The 18486-nt window shown below is 39.8% G+C and overlaps 1 protein-coding gene and 1 long non-coding RNA gene across 2 annotated transcripts in view; one reads left to right on the top strand and one right to left on the bottom strand.

The window, feature by feature from the left end:
- Positions 1-11245, top strand: part of ANKFN1 (ankyrin repeat and fibronectin type III domain containing 1) — a 177383-nt gene extending 166138 nt beyond the window's left edge. The window contains exons 16-17 of the mRNA XM_069067384.1: positions 1778-1991; positions 10112-11245. Of these exons, the coding sequence (XP_068923485.1) occupies positions 1778-1991; positions 10112-10911 (1014 nt within the window). The 3' untranslated portion in view covers positions 10912-11245. The remainder of the gene's footprint in view (positions 1-1777; positions 1992-10111) is intronic.
- LOC138145763 (uncharacterized) lies at positions 296-16727 on the bottom strand. Its single transcript, XR_011164306.1, has 3 exons — positions 16593-16727; positions 1753-1884; positions 296-563 (listed from the first exon to the last, which is right to left on the bottom strand). It is a non-coding gene; the product is annotated as an uncharacterized lncRNA (long non-coding RNA).
- Between the last annotated feature and the right edge of the window lie 1759 nt (positions 16728-18486).

Here is an 18486-nt window from a genome sequence, read left to right as displayed (position 1 = left end):
TGTGCTCTTGAGGCCACAGGTTCCCTGCAGGCCTACATCCCTGTACCTACCTCTTTGAAGTTCCCACAGCCTAAATATTGGTACCATCTCTACCCCAAGAAGAAAGAATCCAATGCTATTTCCTGGTCCAAGACCTCCAAACCCAACCCTGAGGATAAACCTATGCAATCTAGGGGCATTGCAATGTTAGCAAAATGGAGGATTCAACAGTTCCACCAGAAAATCATGGGCTAGAAATCAAAGATATAAATGTTCACTTCAACAAGCATTTAATCAATTTATTTATTAAGCATATACCATGTGCAAGGCATTTTTTTAGCCACCAGAAGTACAAAGATATAAATGAAAAAGACCTGCCCTCAAAGAGTTTCCATTCTACATAGGATGTAGAAGGAGGAAGTAAGCAAGTCACCAGGTTCTCTTGGCTTCCTATTTCTACCCTTATGAAACACCAACTCCAACTTTAGTTGTTCATTCTCTGCTTTCCCCTAGTACTTGATCAGCTGGTCCCACAACAGCATGGTTTCATGTTTCCTTGGAACGATAGAGGAAAATCTTTATGCCTGTGGGTCATAGAATGATACATTTACTGGTAAATGTCATTCACTTAACAGATAAGGAAACTAAGTCAGAGAGAGGTTAAGTGATTTGCCCAGGGTCACTGGATTTCAGACTTGGTCACCTGGCTCCAAATCTGGGGTTCTTTCCACCACGCTGCCTCCAACGGTCTGGATATTTGTTCAGGGTAGACATGGAGTGTGAAACCCTAAGGAGTTTTTGAAACCAAAATGTAACATTTCATATTTCCTTACCTTCAAACCTTGAGAGCTGGATCTGGAGTCAGAGGTCCTGAATTCAAACCCTTCCTCTGATGTTGATGACTTGTGAGACCTTGAACAAGTAATTAACCTCCTTGTGCTTCAATTTTCTCATCTTTAAAATGGACTATCAGGGGTTCCTAAACTGAGGTCTGTGAACTCTTAAAAGAATAATGTGTTCATTGTATTTCAGTATTATTGGCTTCCTTTGTGGTCCTATATATTTTATTTCACACATTTAAAATAATTATTCTGAGAAGGGATCCACAGGTTTTACCAGAGTGCCAAAGGGGGCCTTTGACACAAAAAATATTAAGGAACCCTAGACTAGAATATTGCTAAATTCATTTCCAACCCCAGACCTGTGATTATATGATTTTTCTTCCTCTCTGATACCCATCAGTACCCAGGCATAAACTGGAAATACAGGGACATTAATCTAGCATCACTCACATCTTCGCTCTCAGGAAGCCCAGTATAACCAAATGCTTTAAATAAAACAGTTTAGATTGTAGAATCATAGATCATCAAGTTAAATCAAATTATCAAGCATTTATTAAGTGCCTATTGTGTGCCAGACGGCACTGAGGATGCAGAGAAAGGCACAAAACAGTCCTTGCCCTCAAGGACATCATAAGGGACTGGGAAGACTTTGATGATACTCTAAGTAAAGCTCATCTTTTTAGAAATGAGGAAATTGAAGCCTAGAAAGGGTGAGGTGACTTGTTCAAGGACACAACTAGACATCAGAAAGGCAAAGACGATAACCCAGGTCTTTCAATTGCCAAAAGGTCAAAAATAAGTGGAACTTTCTTCCTTAGCTAACTGGTTCTCTGTATATTTGGCATGAGTTCAAAACCAATACTTTGGGAAATTCACAGTTTTGAAATTATAGGCAAAAACATAAGTTTTTGAAATCTATTTAATAACTCACCATCTTCTATGATTTTGTTCCAAAGCAAATAGATGAAATTTGGCGTGAAATGAGGTGGATCACAGATGCTCTCCAGTGCGCGAGGTACAAACAACCAGGGACCGGCTTGCCCATCATGAAACTAATTGACCCCTCCAATGAGCAGAATGAAAAAAAGGTCAATTCAACCTCGTCACCTATAGACTGTCTTCCATCCCCATCCCCATCCCCAGAAACCCAGAGGAGAAAGGCCGTGAGTGGTAAGAAACAGCAACTTCAATCTATAGATTTTTTCCAACTTTCTTATCCTTGGACCAAAATTCTCCTGTCTTGGGCAATTGGGTGCAAAGTTTTTGTGTCACTTGCTGTGAAACAGATGTTCCAAATGTACCTATTATAAACTAAAATCATTAAAGTCCTACTGTGCACAGAAAAAATGTAGGGTCCTTGGCAAATACCTGTTGTCCCTTTTCCAGTAAGGGAGCTGGCCTGAGGCTTTTCAAAGCATTCCCATACTAGAAGGGTACAAAGCTACCTGATGTTTAGAATTTTAGACAGCCAAAGTTGAAAAGAACCTTAGAGTCCATCTAATCCAAAACCTTTCTCTTTTTGTTTTATTTATTTATTTTTAGTTTTCAACATTCATTTCCACAAGATTTTGAGTTACAAATTTTCTCCCCATCTCTCCTCTACCATCCACCCCAAGATGGCAAACATACAGAATACCCCTTCCCCCAGTTTGTCCTCTCTTATATCCCCCCATCTACCTTCCCCCTTACCTTCTTATAGGGCAAGATGGATTTCTATACTCCATTGGCTGTATATGTTCTTTCTTTTTTTTTTTTTTTGCTTTTACTTTGGAGGGGGGAGGGCAGGGCAACTGGGGTTAAGTGACTTGTCCAAGGTAACATGGCTAGTAAGTGTTAAGTGTCTGAGGCCAGGGCTGGTGTCCAGGGCTAGTGCTCTATTCACTGTGCCACCTAGCCACCCCTGTATATCTTATTTCACAGTTGCATGTAAAAACAAATTTTTAGCATTTCTTTTTAAAACTTTGAGTTCCAGATTCTCTCCCTTCTTTCCTCCTCACCTACCCCCACTTGGAAGACAAACAATTCAATATAGGTCCTACACGTGTAGTTATGCAAAACATTTCCATAATAGTCATATTATGAAAGACTAACTCCATCCCATCCTACCCCCCATTTATTCTATTTTCTCATTTGACCCTGTCCCTTTTCAACAAACTTTTCATTTCATAGAGGAAGAAATAGGCCTAGAGAGATGAAACGATTTGCTCAAGGTCACCCAGCAAATTCACCACAAGATTGCTTAAAAGGAGAGAACTTTTCTGTTGTGCTTTAAGGATGTGTTTGCATTCACTCTTTCACCCAATAGCTAGAAACAGAAGATACTATCCCTAAATAGCAGGCCTTTCCTGGTCCCCCAGCTATTTAGTCCTCTCTCCATCTTCTTCAAATAATAAGGTATATACTTATCTGCATACTTGTTACATCCCCCAATAGTAAGAACTTTGGGGGAAGAAACCATTTTTCCTTTTGTCTTTTTATGCTTAGCACCTAACAAAAGTATCTTACATTTAGTAGATACTGAATAAACACCTATTAATTTGAGATGGATGGTTTAAAGTTACTGTCAAATCCATTCAGCAATCTTTTAAGTGTTTCCTATGTCCCAAGCGCTGTGCTAGACTCTGAGGACAGAAAGAGAGAGATGTGCCAGTTCCTGCTCTCAGGATCCTGGCGAGGTGAGATGTGCTTGAGGTGCTCATGCCAAGCCAGGCCAACTCAGCTCTTCATCAGGACCAATGCCAATGACCAGGAGATTTTCTTGCAGGTCAAGGTGAAGAAGGAGGATGCTCTTTACAAGACAGTAGTAAGTAGCGGAAAACCCATCAGAAACTACCCTTGTGTTAGCTCTGAAATCAGGTCCTTGGGAAAAGTAGGATTCTATTCTATCTAGGATTTGACTTACAAAAAAACTTGATTTTTCATGCACTCTTTGGAGATTGAATCAAGTGTACAGATATAGATATATACTTGCACAATATACATGCATAGATATATACCATGTATACTTATACATCTATATGTATATATACATGTGTGTATATATACGCAGCTATTTACACAACACATATAGTCACATAGGCCTAGACATGTATGCATATGTATGTAAATATATGCAAACATACCTACTTATGTAATGTGTGTCTACATGCACATGGGCATATACATATATATCATATACATTTATATCATGTACATATATCATATGTACATTGTATCACATGCATGTACATTATATACACATCATATATACATAGATATTATTATCAACATCAACCAAGATCAAGACATAGACATAGATATAGATATAAACATAGACATAGACGCAGACGTAGATGTAAACATAGACCTAGACGTAGATCTAGACCTAAACATAAATGTAGACCTAGACCTAGACATAGACATAGACTTCAGCATAGACCTAGAACTAGACCTAGATATAGACCTTGACCTAGATATAGAATTAGACATAGACATAGACATAGACACAGACCTAAACCTAGACATAGATGTTAACATAGACATAGACATAGATATAGACATAGACATAGACAGGTATATCTGAGCCAAATATTTAAGGCTAAGGAATGAAATAATAGGCAAATAGGGAAAAGATTACCTGAATTTTTTCTAGTTCTCATAATTATAATAGACCACATAGGACACTGGAATGAAAAGTCAAGAGACAGGGATCTTGTGCCAGTTCTTCCTTTAACTCACTATGTAACCTTGGGCTAGTCAGTTGGGCCAGGCTTTCTGGGCCTCAGTTTCTCTATCCGTCAAGTGAAAAAAATGGACTAAATTATCTCTAAGTTCCCTTTTAGTTCTAAATTCTATTATTCATTTAAGGATTCACATAACTCTATTTTTATACCCCACGCTCTCTGATGACAGGACCTGCCAAGTTTCTGTTCCTCTCTTAGCCAGAGTGGATGCTGTTATATTAATTTGCTACTCTTCTCCAAGGGGACAGGATGTAGCATGAGAAAGATCCTTGTTCTGCTGTACAAATGTCTCCTCCTCCTCCTCCTCCTCCTCCTCCTCTTTTTCCTCTAGGAAAAAGCACCAAACTGTGATGCTGGCCCCTGGACTGAAGTATCCAGTCAATTACATTCAGATCTTATTATTAAACTTAAAGAGTAAGAAATCACCATCCCTCTACTTAATCAATCAACAAGCCTTTAGTAAGTATCTGCTATGTGCCAAGCTCTGTGCTGTGCACTCAAAATAGAAAGTTAAGATGAAACCACCCCAGCCCTCAAGGAGCTGAATATATTCTATTAGAGAGGAGTTACACGTATAATTAAATGAAAAGGAAATGCTAGGATGTTTCCAGACAAGACACTAGCAGATGGGGGAGTGGGGAAGAGTGGTCATGGAAGAAGGTTTCATGTAGGAAGTGCCATTTACTTAGTGTTTTAAGATCTTCAAAGGGATATACATATAGATGTATACACACATATATACATATACATATGTAATGTATGTATATATTTTCTAGTATAATTGTCACAGCCCTACAAAGTAGATGCAATAGCAGCTACCATTGTCCCCATTTTACCAATGAGGAAAATGAGGCTAGACATTGATTTGCCCAGGGTCACAAACTAGTCCGGTAATTGTCTGAGGCCAGATTAAAATCCAGGTTGTCTTCCTGACTCCCAAATCCAACACCCTAGGCACTATACTCCAACGCTTTTTAGCTCCTTGTGTTTACATTTCAATATATCTTGTACTTTGCAACCTTTCCCACAAATGAAGGATCGACAGTGAGTTGAACCCTGGAACCTCTGCCCTAGCCAGGCTTTGTGAGGGCATGCTCAACCTTTTTCAGAGATGACCCTTACTAAGTCCTCCAACAAAAATGACCCCCTTGGGCCATGAGGAGCCTTTGCGTCTTATAGGGTTTCATTGTCAACTTATTAAAGAAGAAAACATCATTCAGCTCTGCCATTGATGGTGACAAAGGGGAGAGAGTATTGGACTTGGAATCAGGAAGACTCATCTTCATGAGCTACTAGCTGTGTGACCCTGGGCAAGTCATTTAACCTTGTTTGCTTCAATTCTTCATCTATGAAATGGGCTGGAGAAGGAAATAGCAAACCACTCCAGTATCTTTGCCAAGAAAACCCCAAATGGGGACATGAAGAGTCAGACACAACTGAAATGACTCAATGACATTAATAGCAATCATGAAAGCATGCACAATACAACCTAGGTTCTATTTCAATGCAGTCTGCTGTTCTGCTCTCCAAAGATTCCCTTTTGGAAGGTCCTTAACCTACACGCATACTAAATAAATGAATGAAAGTATGTCTGCATCTTTACTTACGTGTCAAGCATTGTATAAGTGCTGGAATTACAAATAATAAAGCAAGACAACCCTAGTTCTCAAGGAGCTCACATTCTATTGGAGGAATATAAAAAATATAAAGGTTTCTGCTGGACATCAGATGGAAAAGCCCCGTGGTCCTTAGGGTGTGGTGGCAAAGCAGGTGGAAATGCATCTTCTTTCATGTTATTTCCACTGATTAAAAACCAGTGCATTGAGCCACTTAACAGTGCCAAGGACTTTCTTTTCTGATTCTTTGGTAGCTGTGGCTGCTGGTGGAGCAAGGTGGGGATGGGGCAGGGGACAGGATTAGCACAGTGACTGGTTCATAATAAGCACTACATAAATGTTTGCTATAATTACTCAAGACCCTCCTCCAACACATACAGGTTGTGGGATGTTGGGCAAGTCAGTTCTCTAAGACTATAAATGGCAAAAATGATTGCAGTTCTGCATTGGTAGAGGAAGTTCTATGACCTGCACCAACGCAATGCCAGTTCTGTTGAAAAAAACTAATATCCATCTCCAACACGTGAATTCTGGAGTCATAGTAGACTCTAGCCATAATGCAATAGAAAAGAAAATCTGGATGCTGGAGTTCTGGGTACCAGTGCAAGTTCCGCCACCTTGGACAGAGCTATGTCACTTCACAGAAAGCTCTCCAGGCTAAGCATGAGGGGCCATAGGCTCTTGTCCTTTTTCTGTCACTGACTTGGTATATAGCTCTGAGCAGGCTCATCATATAACCTCTCCAGTCCTGATTTCTGTTCTGCAAAATTGGAGGTAGTGTAGCATAGTGAATAGGGCATCAGACTTGGAGTTAGGAAGACCCAGTTTCCTGTAAGATGAGGGAATGGCCACTCTGGTTCCTTCTAGCATCTACTAAATTGTCAATTTTTTGAAAGCAATATCTATTTTTGTCTTTCTTTTTTATCTCCAGTGCTTAGCACAGTGCCTTGCCCATAGTGAACACTTAATAAATGCTTGTTGACCTGACTTCCAACTCTAAATCTATGATCCATTTGTTACATAAATTAATAAGGATCATAACTAAGGATATCCTCCCAATGTAATATTTATAACAGTGTGAAGACTTCTCTGAGACTCAGTTTCTGCATTTGTAAATAATAATAATACCAAACTTAGAGATGAAGTGAGGCCATGTAGGGAAAAGCACTTTGATTATTTTAGGTTTTTTAATTTAAATTTTTATTTTTAACTTATTTTTTGTTCCATTTTAAATTCTGATCTGTCTCTTGTCTATCCCTCCCTACTACACAAACTAGAGAAGGTCAGAGAGAGAGAGAGAGAGAGAGAGAGAGAGAGAGAGAGAGAGGTAAAGCCATACCATGCATACTTCTATTGATCGGTTCTTTCTCTGGAGGTTGGATAGCATCTTCCTTCATCAGTCCTTTGTAGTTGATTTGCGTATTTATAACACACAGAATAGCTTAGTTTTTCACAGTTATTCTTCGAACGATCTTGCTGTTACTGCATACAATGTTCTCTTGGTTTTGCTCATTTCACTTTTTCTTATTTCATGCAAGTCTTTCCATGTTTTTCTAAAATCAACCTGCTCGTCATGTCTCACAACAGGGAAAGCACACTGAAATCCTAAAGTGCCAAACACATACAATAAATCACAGCTGGAACTGCAACAGACCTACCAGACCTTAACAAGCTCTCTGAAGGCAAAGGGACCTAATACTGTATTACTTTATCGCCAGATTACCTAGCACACAGTAAATGTTTACTAAGTGTTCGTGCAGTCCCTACTTGAAGTATTCAGTTGTTGCTTCAGAGTTCACAGTTGGGCACTTATCTTCAGTTATCACCAAGAGTTACAACAGTTCTGACAGAATGAAAAACATGTTCACTAGAGCAGCAACAAAAAGTCCATGTTGTTCGATCATGTCTGACTCTTCCTGATCCCACTGGGGGTTTTCTTAGCAAAGATACTGGAGTGGTTTGCCTTTTCTAGTTCATTTTATAGATGAAGAAACTGAGGCAAACAGGGTTAAATGACTTGCCCAGAGTCACACAGCTAGTAAAATTCTGAGGTCACATTTGGACTCAGGAAGAGGAGTCTTCCTGACTCCAGGCCTAGCACTCTGTCGAATGGGCCACCTAGCTTCTTGACTCTAAGGCTATATCTCTATTCCCTATGTGAAGCTCTCTATGGGAAAAGGACATAGATAAACTGATTTTATATAAAATTCAAATTTTTCAACCGGCTTTAGGTTTAGATTTCAATTCAATTCAATCAGCTTTAGGCCACTACTAGGGGTTGGAGAAAGGTAGCAAAATCCAGCTCTCCCCATCAGATAGTGGTCTTACCAAGCATTTAATAGTATATAACTCTTAGAGAGGCAGTGTGATATAATGGGTAAGGAGCTGGTCACAGACCCAGGACAACCTGGCTTCACATATTGCCTCTGATGATTACTGACTCTATTACCCTAGGCGAGTCACTATTCAAGATCACAGCATATTAGAGGCAGGATCTGAACCCAGCTCATCTGTCTGCAAACACCAAACTAGCTACCCTACAAGTGATATATGTCAGAGAGGCCAATTTAACTATGGTTCTTCTTGGCCTAGATATGCCAATGTGGTGCAATGGAGAGGATGATGGCTTTGGAGTCAGAAGACTTGGGTTTTTTTACCTGCCTCTGCCACTCTACCTGTATGAACTTGGACAAGTCACTATACCACTAGTGTCCCAGTTCCATCCCGAATAAAACAAAGGGATTTTACCAGATGGCTTCTAATGGTTCTTTCAGCTCTAACCCTATGATCCATTCTGTGCCAACCTGATGCCTCCAAGGACAATTCTCCAACAATTATGCAGGGTTGCCTTCAAAGATCAATAACTAATATTTTAAATTATTAATAACATTTCTCAAGACACTTTCACCTATACAAACAATCAATATTTACTAAGTACATACTGTGACAGGCGGCGGGGGGGGGGTTATAGACAAAGTAAAATAAAACATGACCACTGCCCTCAAAACTTACAATCTAGTTGGGAGAAAGAGACATAAATGGTGGTTAATAACAAGCAGGCCTCCTCTTCTTTGCAGAAGTGTGGGGCTATAGATGTGAGATATGGCATACACTGTCAGGCATGGTTGAAGCATTCATTAGTTATCCTGAGCTCTTTTTTTCCTTTTTATTTTTTATTTTAAGAGGTGGTTTTCCAGGGAGGGAATAAGGAAAGATATACCGTTATCCCTTCCACGTTGCACATGTTAGGGACACAGCACCCCCACAATCTGGAAAAATTTAAGTAAAATTTTTTTGACCCTCCCTTCATACAAGAGAAGAAGTCTGAATTATTACAGTATCAAAAGATAAAATACGGTGATATTATATAATACTATGCATATATTGTGTGCATTTCTGAGTTTCTAAACTTTTTCTGTGTCATCTGCTAGCCTTTGCGTGCCATCTACAACTTCCATAAAACTCCCCAAAACTCCTATTTAATTTCTTATGCCAACCCACAGTGTATCGAAACCATGATGGGGAATGTTATGTAGAAGGAATATCTGTATTCTAAAATGAAGATAATATATAAATATATATATTATCTTCATTTTAGAATATATATTATATATAAATAATATATATATGAATAATATATAAAATAAAACATAGCAACAAAAACAAATAAACATTAAAATAAAAAGAAAGCATTTTTATCTCATTTGATCTTCTCACTGAATTCTTGTTACATGGAATAGAGGACTGTACAGGGCATTCCAAAGTGAGTTTTAGAAGCCTGTAGGCTGCAGTACTGAAAAGTTTATCAAAAGCTTTCCTCTGATTAATCTAGTGCGGGAGTGTGGACCCTGCAGCCTCGAGGCCACAGGTACCCCATGCCAGAAGTTTATGTAACCTGGGTTTCACATTTGAGAGACTTTTATTTTCTAATGATAGCCTTTGTTCTTTCCAGACTCCCAGCCCTGTTCAGATGAAGAAGGCTGCTCTGAGGTATTTCTCCCTACAGATAGTGACTATGATTCCAGTGATGCCCTTAGCCCCCGAGAATTGGACTTGGTCTACTTGTCATCCCATGACATTTCCCATCAGGCCATGAGTGGCATGAGTGGCAGTGCCCCTGATGTCTTACAGGTGCATGATATGAAGCCTTGCATGGCCTTGAGGGGGGACAACCAGGGCCAGACCCTGGAGCCAGATACCGACCATTCCTGTGCTGAGTATTTCAACAGCCTGACACTCTCAGGCTTCATGGCCAAGAACCCTGATAAGATGGCGGGCAGCTCCCAACAGCTGGTGAGCTTCTCAGGGAGGAAGAAGCTGAGCAAACACCAGCACTATGGCTACTTCAGCCGTCACCACCGCTGGCTCCGGATTCACAGTGAAACACAGTCTCTGTCCCTTTCTGAGGGAGTCTACACTCAGCACCTCTCGCGGGCTGCAGATTTGTCCCAGGAGACCACTGAGGCAAAGCAGATCAGGATCCCCACTGATAGGCACCGGGGCCTACTCCTACCCCATACCTCAAGCCTTCCTGAAGAGAAGAAAACCAAGTACCAGGATATGCGACCTATGGTCCGACGCATTTACGTGGAACCTTACCCTACAGCCCTGGTGAATGATGATAAGCCATGGGTTGGACTCAGCTCCCCTCCAGGAGACCAGGGCAATATGCAAAGGCCCAAGGACCAGGAGGTCAGCCCAGGGGACCAGACCACCTCTCCAGTATCAGAAATATTTAGTAGCATGCTTTAAGGATCTGGACCACCTGCTTTCTCATGACATCTACCATTGCCATTGTCTCATCTCCATCCCAATCACTATTTCTTCATTTCCCCATCCCATTTTCAAAAAGATTTAATTTTAAGGTAGAAAAGTTAGTGGTTACCAGGTCCTTAGAGTGGAATTTAGCTACTGTCTTTTGTTCCAGGGATAAACTAGGGGTTGGGTTGACAGTATTTCCCATAGATACCTGCACAGAGCCAGCTATGGTGCCCCTGCTCACTAGATGATACCTTTATCTGTGGGGGCAGCCTCAAACAACGAAATGCCATCTGGTTGTCAGCCTAAGAATATGTTATAGGACCAGGTCTTGAGGCTTCCATCTTGTGGTGAATTGAGATAAGACAGTAGAGGGCAAGAGAAGGCAAGATCATAATACCCCAGATCCAGAGCTGGATGGGACCTAGAGGTCATCTAGCTCACCCTACCTTACCCTTCATTTTGTAGATGAAGAAACTGACCTAGGAAGGCCTAAGATTCTACAGGAAGTAAATAGCAAAGCCAGGTCATCTGACTCCAAAGCCAGCACTCTTCCCGCTGAAACATTGGGTTCCTCAGCCCATCCCCACCACCCGTGAGCCATTGAAGGAGACAGAACAGCTGGAGAAGGAGCCTGAGGCATTGTGCACAGGGCACAGAGTACAGTAGGGTTCTCTGAATGCTCTAGTTCAGGCGATGGCCTCAGACAAGTCAGCTTGACCTTTTCTAACCCAGGTGTGCTTTCTTTTTAAGGCCCAAAAGAACCAATATGAATGTCTGCCTTTTTCCTGGTAGGAAGACTGTTGTACTTTCTGCTTCTTTCTGTGCCATGTGTCCATAACCTGAACCTAGAGCAGTGACCAGGATGCTTTCCAGGCCCTGTGCATCCTGAGATGTGACCTCTGGACTCATTTCCCAAATGCCTTTCTGATCACTCATTAAGTCCCCATCTCAGAACCTGGACATTAAAATGGATTGAAATCATCTCAAGGCCAGGGAGATGACTGAATAATAAAAATAATAATTAACATATATATTGCACTTTAAGATTTGCAAAGGAATGGGGACTGGACCTGTGATTCTATTGGTATAGGGAACTTCCAGGTCAGGAAACTCCCTCTACCAAGGGAGGTTGGCACCTTCTCTGCAACTTAAGGAGTTGCCTAAAGCACTGAAAAGTGAAGTGTCTTGACCAGGTTCACACAGATAGTATGAATCAAAGGTAATACATGAACCCAGGTCTCTCTGGCTCCAAGATCTGCTCTCTATTGGCATTGCATCTCACTCGCTCTGTTTACAAAGTGCTATAAATCTACCATCTCATTTGATCCTCACAACAACTCTGTGAAGTAGGTGCTATTATGTTCCCCATTTTACAGGTGGTGAAACTGAAACACAAAGAGTTAAGTGACTTGCCCAGCGTCACACAAGGGAGTAAGTCTCAGGACTGGGATTTGAATCTATGTTCTCTGATTTTAGACCCAATGTTCTTTCCACTGTATCATACTGCCTCCAAAATTCAAACTACATTTTTCCCTCCTTTGGGATCATATCTCTGATTTAATTAGCATGGGGAGCTCCTAAGAAGGAAAATCCATCCACCAATACCAATCAGTACCTTTTCAATAAGGTTTTAGAGAGTTGCCTGAGACTCTGAGAAATTACATGATTTGCCAAGGGTCAACACAGCCACTATTCTTTAGTGGCTAGATTTGAACTCAGGTCTTCCTGACTACAAGGCTAACCTCCCAACAACAGCATATTGCTTCAATATCATCTTGGTGGAGCTCAAAAAGATAATATTGTTCTAAGTTGCTAATCTCAGTTTTCTATGCTTCTAGGGATGTAAATATGTGATTTCTATTTGTCAAGGCACAGATTATGTATATATAAAAAGAGAGAATTTTAGAGTTGGAGGAAAACTTAAACATCATCAAGCTCAAACCCTCATTTTACAGATTAAGAGACTGAGGCCTGAAAACGTGAAGCAGCTTGTCCAGGATCACACAGCAATTTAGGACCTGAATTGGAAGTCCCCTGATGCCCAATTTCATGTTCTTTCTAGAACAGCATACAACCCATCCAAAATCTGAAGGTATACTCCATTCTTGGAGATCAACTAAAACGCCTGATCCCACATCCTTCTCCCACCTGCCTAACCCTAGAAGCGTTCCAGGTGCCCCATATCTCTACATTAAGAGTTTTGTACATCAGATAGGGTTAACTTATCTTCATATTAACCTGAGCCAAGTGAGAAGCTTAAAAAGTCTTGAGGATGGCAACCAATGAAACAAAAGCCAAATCCAGTCAAATACAATTGTCATTTGAAGGAGAAGGGAATTGTTGTGAATTATCCACATTAATAGTTCTCACCTATTAATCTGGACAATTGAGAGTTGACCACATTCTATTTCTGTTATGAATAATGTTGTACATTATCAATGTGTATAGAATTATAGCATTTTAAAGTTGGAAGAGTCCTCAGGGACCCTGAGTCCAGTCCTTTCCATAAGCAAGAATTCCTTCTGCACTATCCCCAATTTGAAGATCTATGGTGCTGGGTCACTCACTGGAGGCAGCTCATTCCACTTTTGGACAATTCTAGCTATTAGGAAATTCTTCTCCATATTGAACTAAATATGCTTCTCTTTAGTGTCATAGCATTTAAAGCTGGAAAGATTTCCAGAAGTCATCATAATGTCCAATCCATATATCTTAAAGAGGAGGCCTAGAGATTAAGGTCACAAAGGTGATAAGTAGCAGGATCAAGTGATTCCAACCCAGATCTTCTGATTGCCCCCTCCCAATGTGTACCCTACTATCATCCTACCACACTGCCTCTACCCAACTTTGTAGAGTTATGAAAAATACCCATTCTCTCCTTCCTCTCTCCTCCAAAATTAACTCTTGTCCAGGTTGAATATCCCTAATTCCCTTGAACTATTTCTTGTATGGCACAGTTTGATTGCCCTCCTCAGAATGTCATAGTATACCCTAGAGCTGAAAGAAATACTCCAGTGTGACCCAATCAAGACAGTGTCAATCTATCAACAAACATTTATTACTATGCTAAATGATGAGGGTACAAAGAAAAACAAAAACAGGCCCTGTCTTCAAGGAGTTTACATCTTAATGGGGGAGTTAACATGTAAATAAATACCTACATACAAGATATATAAAGTGCAGATGAAATAATTTCAGAGTGCAACAGTCCTAGCAGTTCCATAGACTTGAAAAGAGTTCCACCGAAGATAGGATTTGAGCTGAGTCTTGAGACAATGGGTCAATGAGACAAACTCTCCCTCACTCTAGACCCTATACCTCTCTTTCCTGCAGCCCAAGATTAAGCTATCTTTTCTGGACCCTCATATCACTTTCTTGAAGCAGATTCAATCTGGATTCCATTATAGCCTACAAGTCATTTTCACATAAATTCTTATCCAGTCAACAGTTCCTATGAAGTATGTAGGGATGGGGATGGACAGTGGTGAGTTTGGGGCTTATTTTTTTTAATATATAGTAAAGTAGTTTCAAGTTTATTTTTTTTAATTAACTGAATGATACTCTAGGTTTATATGACCCCAAAGCAAGTTTCTCACCAGAAACTGCTTTTAGAACATTCTCTAAGCAGCAGAAATTATCTTTTTCTCCATCCTTCCTAGAAAAATCAGAGAACACTAACCCAAGAGAGAATTATATAGTAAAACAAGTATAATTTCATTTATTCAGAAAGCCCAAATTTGGAATTGGTAATAATCCTGCCAAGAACTGATGTTTACCTTCACAAAATCTATGAGAAAATGACTCTGCTAATCACATCAGTAACTATTACTAATTATCTACCTGACTTTCCACAAATTACTTAATACCTACCCCTACCCCCCACCCTCTACCACAACTGCACCCCATCCCTGCTTTCCCTACATATAAAAAAGAATCTTAACCTGATGCTCTCCAAGGTCCCCTCCTGCTCTGACATTTTTTGACTCCATAATTTTTTGGATAGTATTTTTTAAAAGGCTGATGGAAACCCATTTAATCAGTTAAAAAAATTATCCTTCTCTTTAGAGATACCATTTACATTTTTAAAGTACATATGCTAAGTATAAATCATTATACTGTGTCTAAAAAAAAGGTCTACAAGTTACTTCTAGCTGTTTGCAGACCTAATCCTGGTTTATTATCTGTCCTTGAAAGCAAAGCAAGAGTACTTCACTCCTTCAGAAAATATTCTGTTTCAGAATCTACTGATTCATTCTGGCCTCCATTCCAATTACAAGAACTTAATAGTGTCTGAATTTTTCCTGGGGAGATGTAATGGGTTATACCCCAAATCCCTAACCTTGAAGAGTCAGCTGTCACTCTAGAAAGAACACTGGATTTGAAGAAAGAAAGCTTGAGTTTAGAATACTGCTTCTGCTATTTTACCTGTATAAGTCACTTATCCTCTCTAGGTCTCAGGTTTATCATCTGTCAAATGAGTTGGTGGGACTAGATTAGTAGTTCTGAATTTTTTTTTGTAGTTGCTCTTTGAACTTCTTTCAAAAATCATGACGACAACAACAACAAATGAGTTTTTAATGCCTGGTTAATTTAATATGCCACTCATAATAACAACACTGATTTTCTCCAGGCAAAACATCTTGTCCTGATCTTCCTTTCCAGCACAGTTCTGCCTAAATTGACTTTGGCCAAGATCACCCAACCTCTATCCATCGTGAGCACTTTCCAGAGTTGTTTTCCAAGCATTCAATAAATAACCTAGGCTGGGCACTATGGAATACAAAAGAAGTAAAACAAACATGAGCCCTGATCATATAGGAGCTTATGGTATAGTTGAAGGATAAAGGAACGATCACACTTTTTAACTCTCCATATGAATTTACTAAGAGATGCTTGCCTCTTTGGCCAAGAAGAGTTCAAGTTTGTGTCTGAGGAATATCCAACCGCTGAGAACAAATGAATTTGACATCACTTTTGCTTGTGTGAGAGAGGGCAACCCAGAAAATGGGGGAAGCACCTGGTGTCAGTGATAAGACTCTTTACTGACCTGATGCTGGTCTAGAACTGGAGGGAGGGTTAGTCTTTAAATATTGATTAAGTACCCATCATGTCGCTAGGGATGGGCATTATGAAGGCATTAAACTTTAAGGACAAGAAGAAAGGCAAAGACAGCTCCTTCCCACAAGGAACTCGCAATCTAATAGAGAAAGTAAAATTTTTTTAAATTAAAGTACAAAAAAAGATAGCTGAAAAGTATATGGGAAGTAATCTCAGGGGGGGAAATGAGTCAAAAGGCTTTGGAAGCATGGATTTGGCTTAATGATAATGATCCACTTCATGGAAGAATTGAGTCCTTATGGAGGAAGGTTCCCTTCCCTTCCCTACCCTGCCTAATATTTGATGCAATTATTGAGAAAGAGAAGGAAATGGTACCTTTTGATTTTAGAGATCAGGAAATATTTTGTGTTTAGAGGATACCAAAGCACTTTACAAAGAGTAAAAACTGAAACCTAGTTACATTTTTTCCTATGCCCAAACTTCCTCCCAAAGAAACATGGTCCCAAAGAGCAGGGCCAATAGCATACTCTCCACTCCCTACTCCACCCCCTCAACACCCACCCACCACCTGCCACCAGTAATCTATGCAGGACAAGTGGAAAAAGAGCACTGACCTCTCATAAATTCTTCTCTCTCCACGCATGTGGGTGGCCTTGTAGAAGTACTGTTCCCCTTTACAAGTTAGCCTTTTCCAGTGGGCAGAGATAGTCCTGGAGGGCCCCACCCTCTCACCAAAGTCATGCTTACTTTCTTTTTGAGAGTTAAAAAAAATATCCAGCCCAGAGAACTATGTCTAATATACAGACAGGATGAAGGTACACTGGAATTTTCTAGCCAAGTTGAAAACTCAAGTAGAAATCACAACCATCCGAAAATCGATTCCTCTCTTTCTGCCCACCGCAATCACTGTCATTGGATTTCAGGGTTTTGCAGTTCACAACCAAGTTAGACATAACAAAGCTATAGCAAATCATTCTTCTCTCCTACTTCTGTATATTTATATTATCAACTAAGACAATCCAAACTAAAGACAAGGTCTTCATATATGGCAAGTAGACACGTGGAGTGGGGGGAAGAAGTGGGAAACTTTGAGTCATGTTACTTCACTGTCCATTCTAAAGTGTAAATATTTTTTTAAAAAAAATAGATCCAGTGAAGCAGATATGATATTTTCTCTTGAGCTCTTGAGCTCTCTCTCTCTTTAGGGTATTTTTTTAAATAGAGTTGGGAAAGGAGGGCAGCATACCTCCTTACCTGGGACTTCAAGGGACTGGTCAGCTCCCATTAGCTGTTTTGACTCATGGCTTATGACTGTTAAGTAAAACTTCAACACAGCCTTACCAACAGGAAGGACAGTGTACTTGAAATGATGCTATGCCACTTGGAAACTGAGTCTAAGATCTTAATTCAGAGTTGTTTCCTTTTGTTCTGTTCTGTTTCCCCCATGCATTGAACTTTGCCATTAGGAAGAATAATTTTTAGAACACTTTACTGAATGTGAGTGGTTTTGTCATGATTGGACCTCTGGCTATTACACCATAGCAGCTTCACAGAAGTTAGCATCTTCTTTTGCTATTGTTTCTTTGGTTTGGTTTCACTAAGGTCTTTTTTTCCCCTTAAAAAGAAAATCAATTCTTCTGTTTTGGTCATTGAGAAAGGCAGTTATGTTGTGTTAAGCAGTCAGCTGGCCAGACAATGAAAATTCTCTATTTTGATAAGGGAAATAGAAGGAGGTCCTTTAAAAAAATGTTCTTAGAACTTTCTCTTCCAGAGATTGGTTTATACTGTTATTTTAATGTAACTTCAGTCCCAAAGTCCATTGGTATGGGATTCTTTCCTTATTGGTGATCAATTCCATCTTCACCGGTTAGGAAGGAGTCCCATACCAATGGACATTGGGACCAGGGTTACTTTAGAAAGGCCATTTTTTAATTTAGCTATGAATAGTATCCGGTGATTAGCAAATGATGCCTGCTAATTGTTCTTTCTAATTGTAACAGTCAAGTCTGAACATATGTGGGTAGGAAATACAGGAGAAGTATCAGTGACAGTGTACTCAGTGGTAAATTTTTTAAAAATCTCATTGTGAAAGATTTGATCTGTTACATCCCTCTAGGTTAATGTCCTATGTCCCTATTCCTGATTGGGACAAAGTCAGAGGTATCAAAATGTCATCCTGTCACCAGCATCTATTTCATAGGTGAACCAGGAAAAGAGATTTTAAGAAGTTGGGGAGGGGGGAGTTGTCATCCTTGGAAGGAAAAAAAAGTCATCTCCTTGATGACATTCTATAAGGCGATGTTTAATCATCATTTCCTGTCTTATGTGTAAATAGTAATTTGGCTGTTTATTGGTTGTCTTTGTTCAGATTTTATCGTATCTTGTTGCTATATATGCAACAGAGTGTATGTTAAAGTTTAAATTTTGGTACAATATATGCACAATTTTGCGTGCTTTACACCTCTGTAAATATACAGATTATTCACATATAGTATGTTAATGGTGACC

This window comes from Petaurus breviceps, unplaced genomic scaffold, assembly GCF_028583685.1.
Source record: "Petaurus breviceps papuanus isolate PSGF00001 unplaced genomic scaffold, PetGlider_PUasm1.0 90750, whole genome shotgun sequence".
NCBI classification, from domain to species: domain Eukaryota; kingdom Metazoa; phylum Chordata; class Mammalia; order Diprotodontia; family Petauridae; genus Petaurus; species Petaurus breviceps.
Note: the sequence above shows the minus strand (reverse complement) of the source record. Positions and strands in the feature narration are given on the sequence as shown.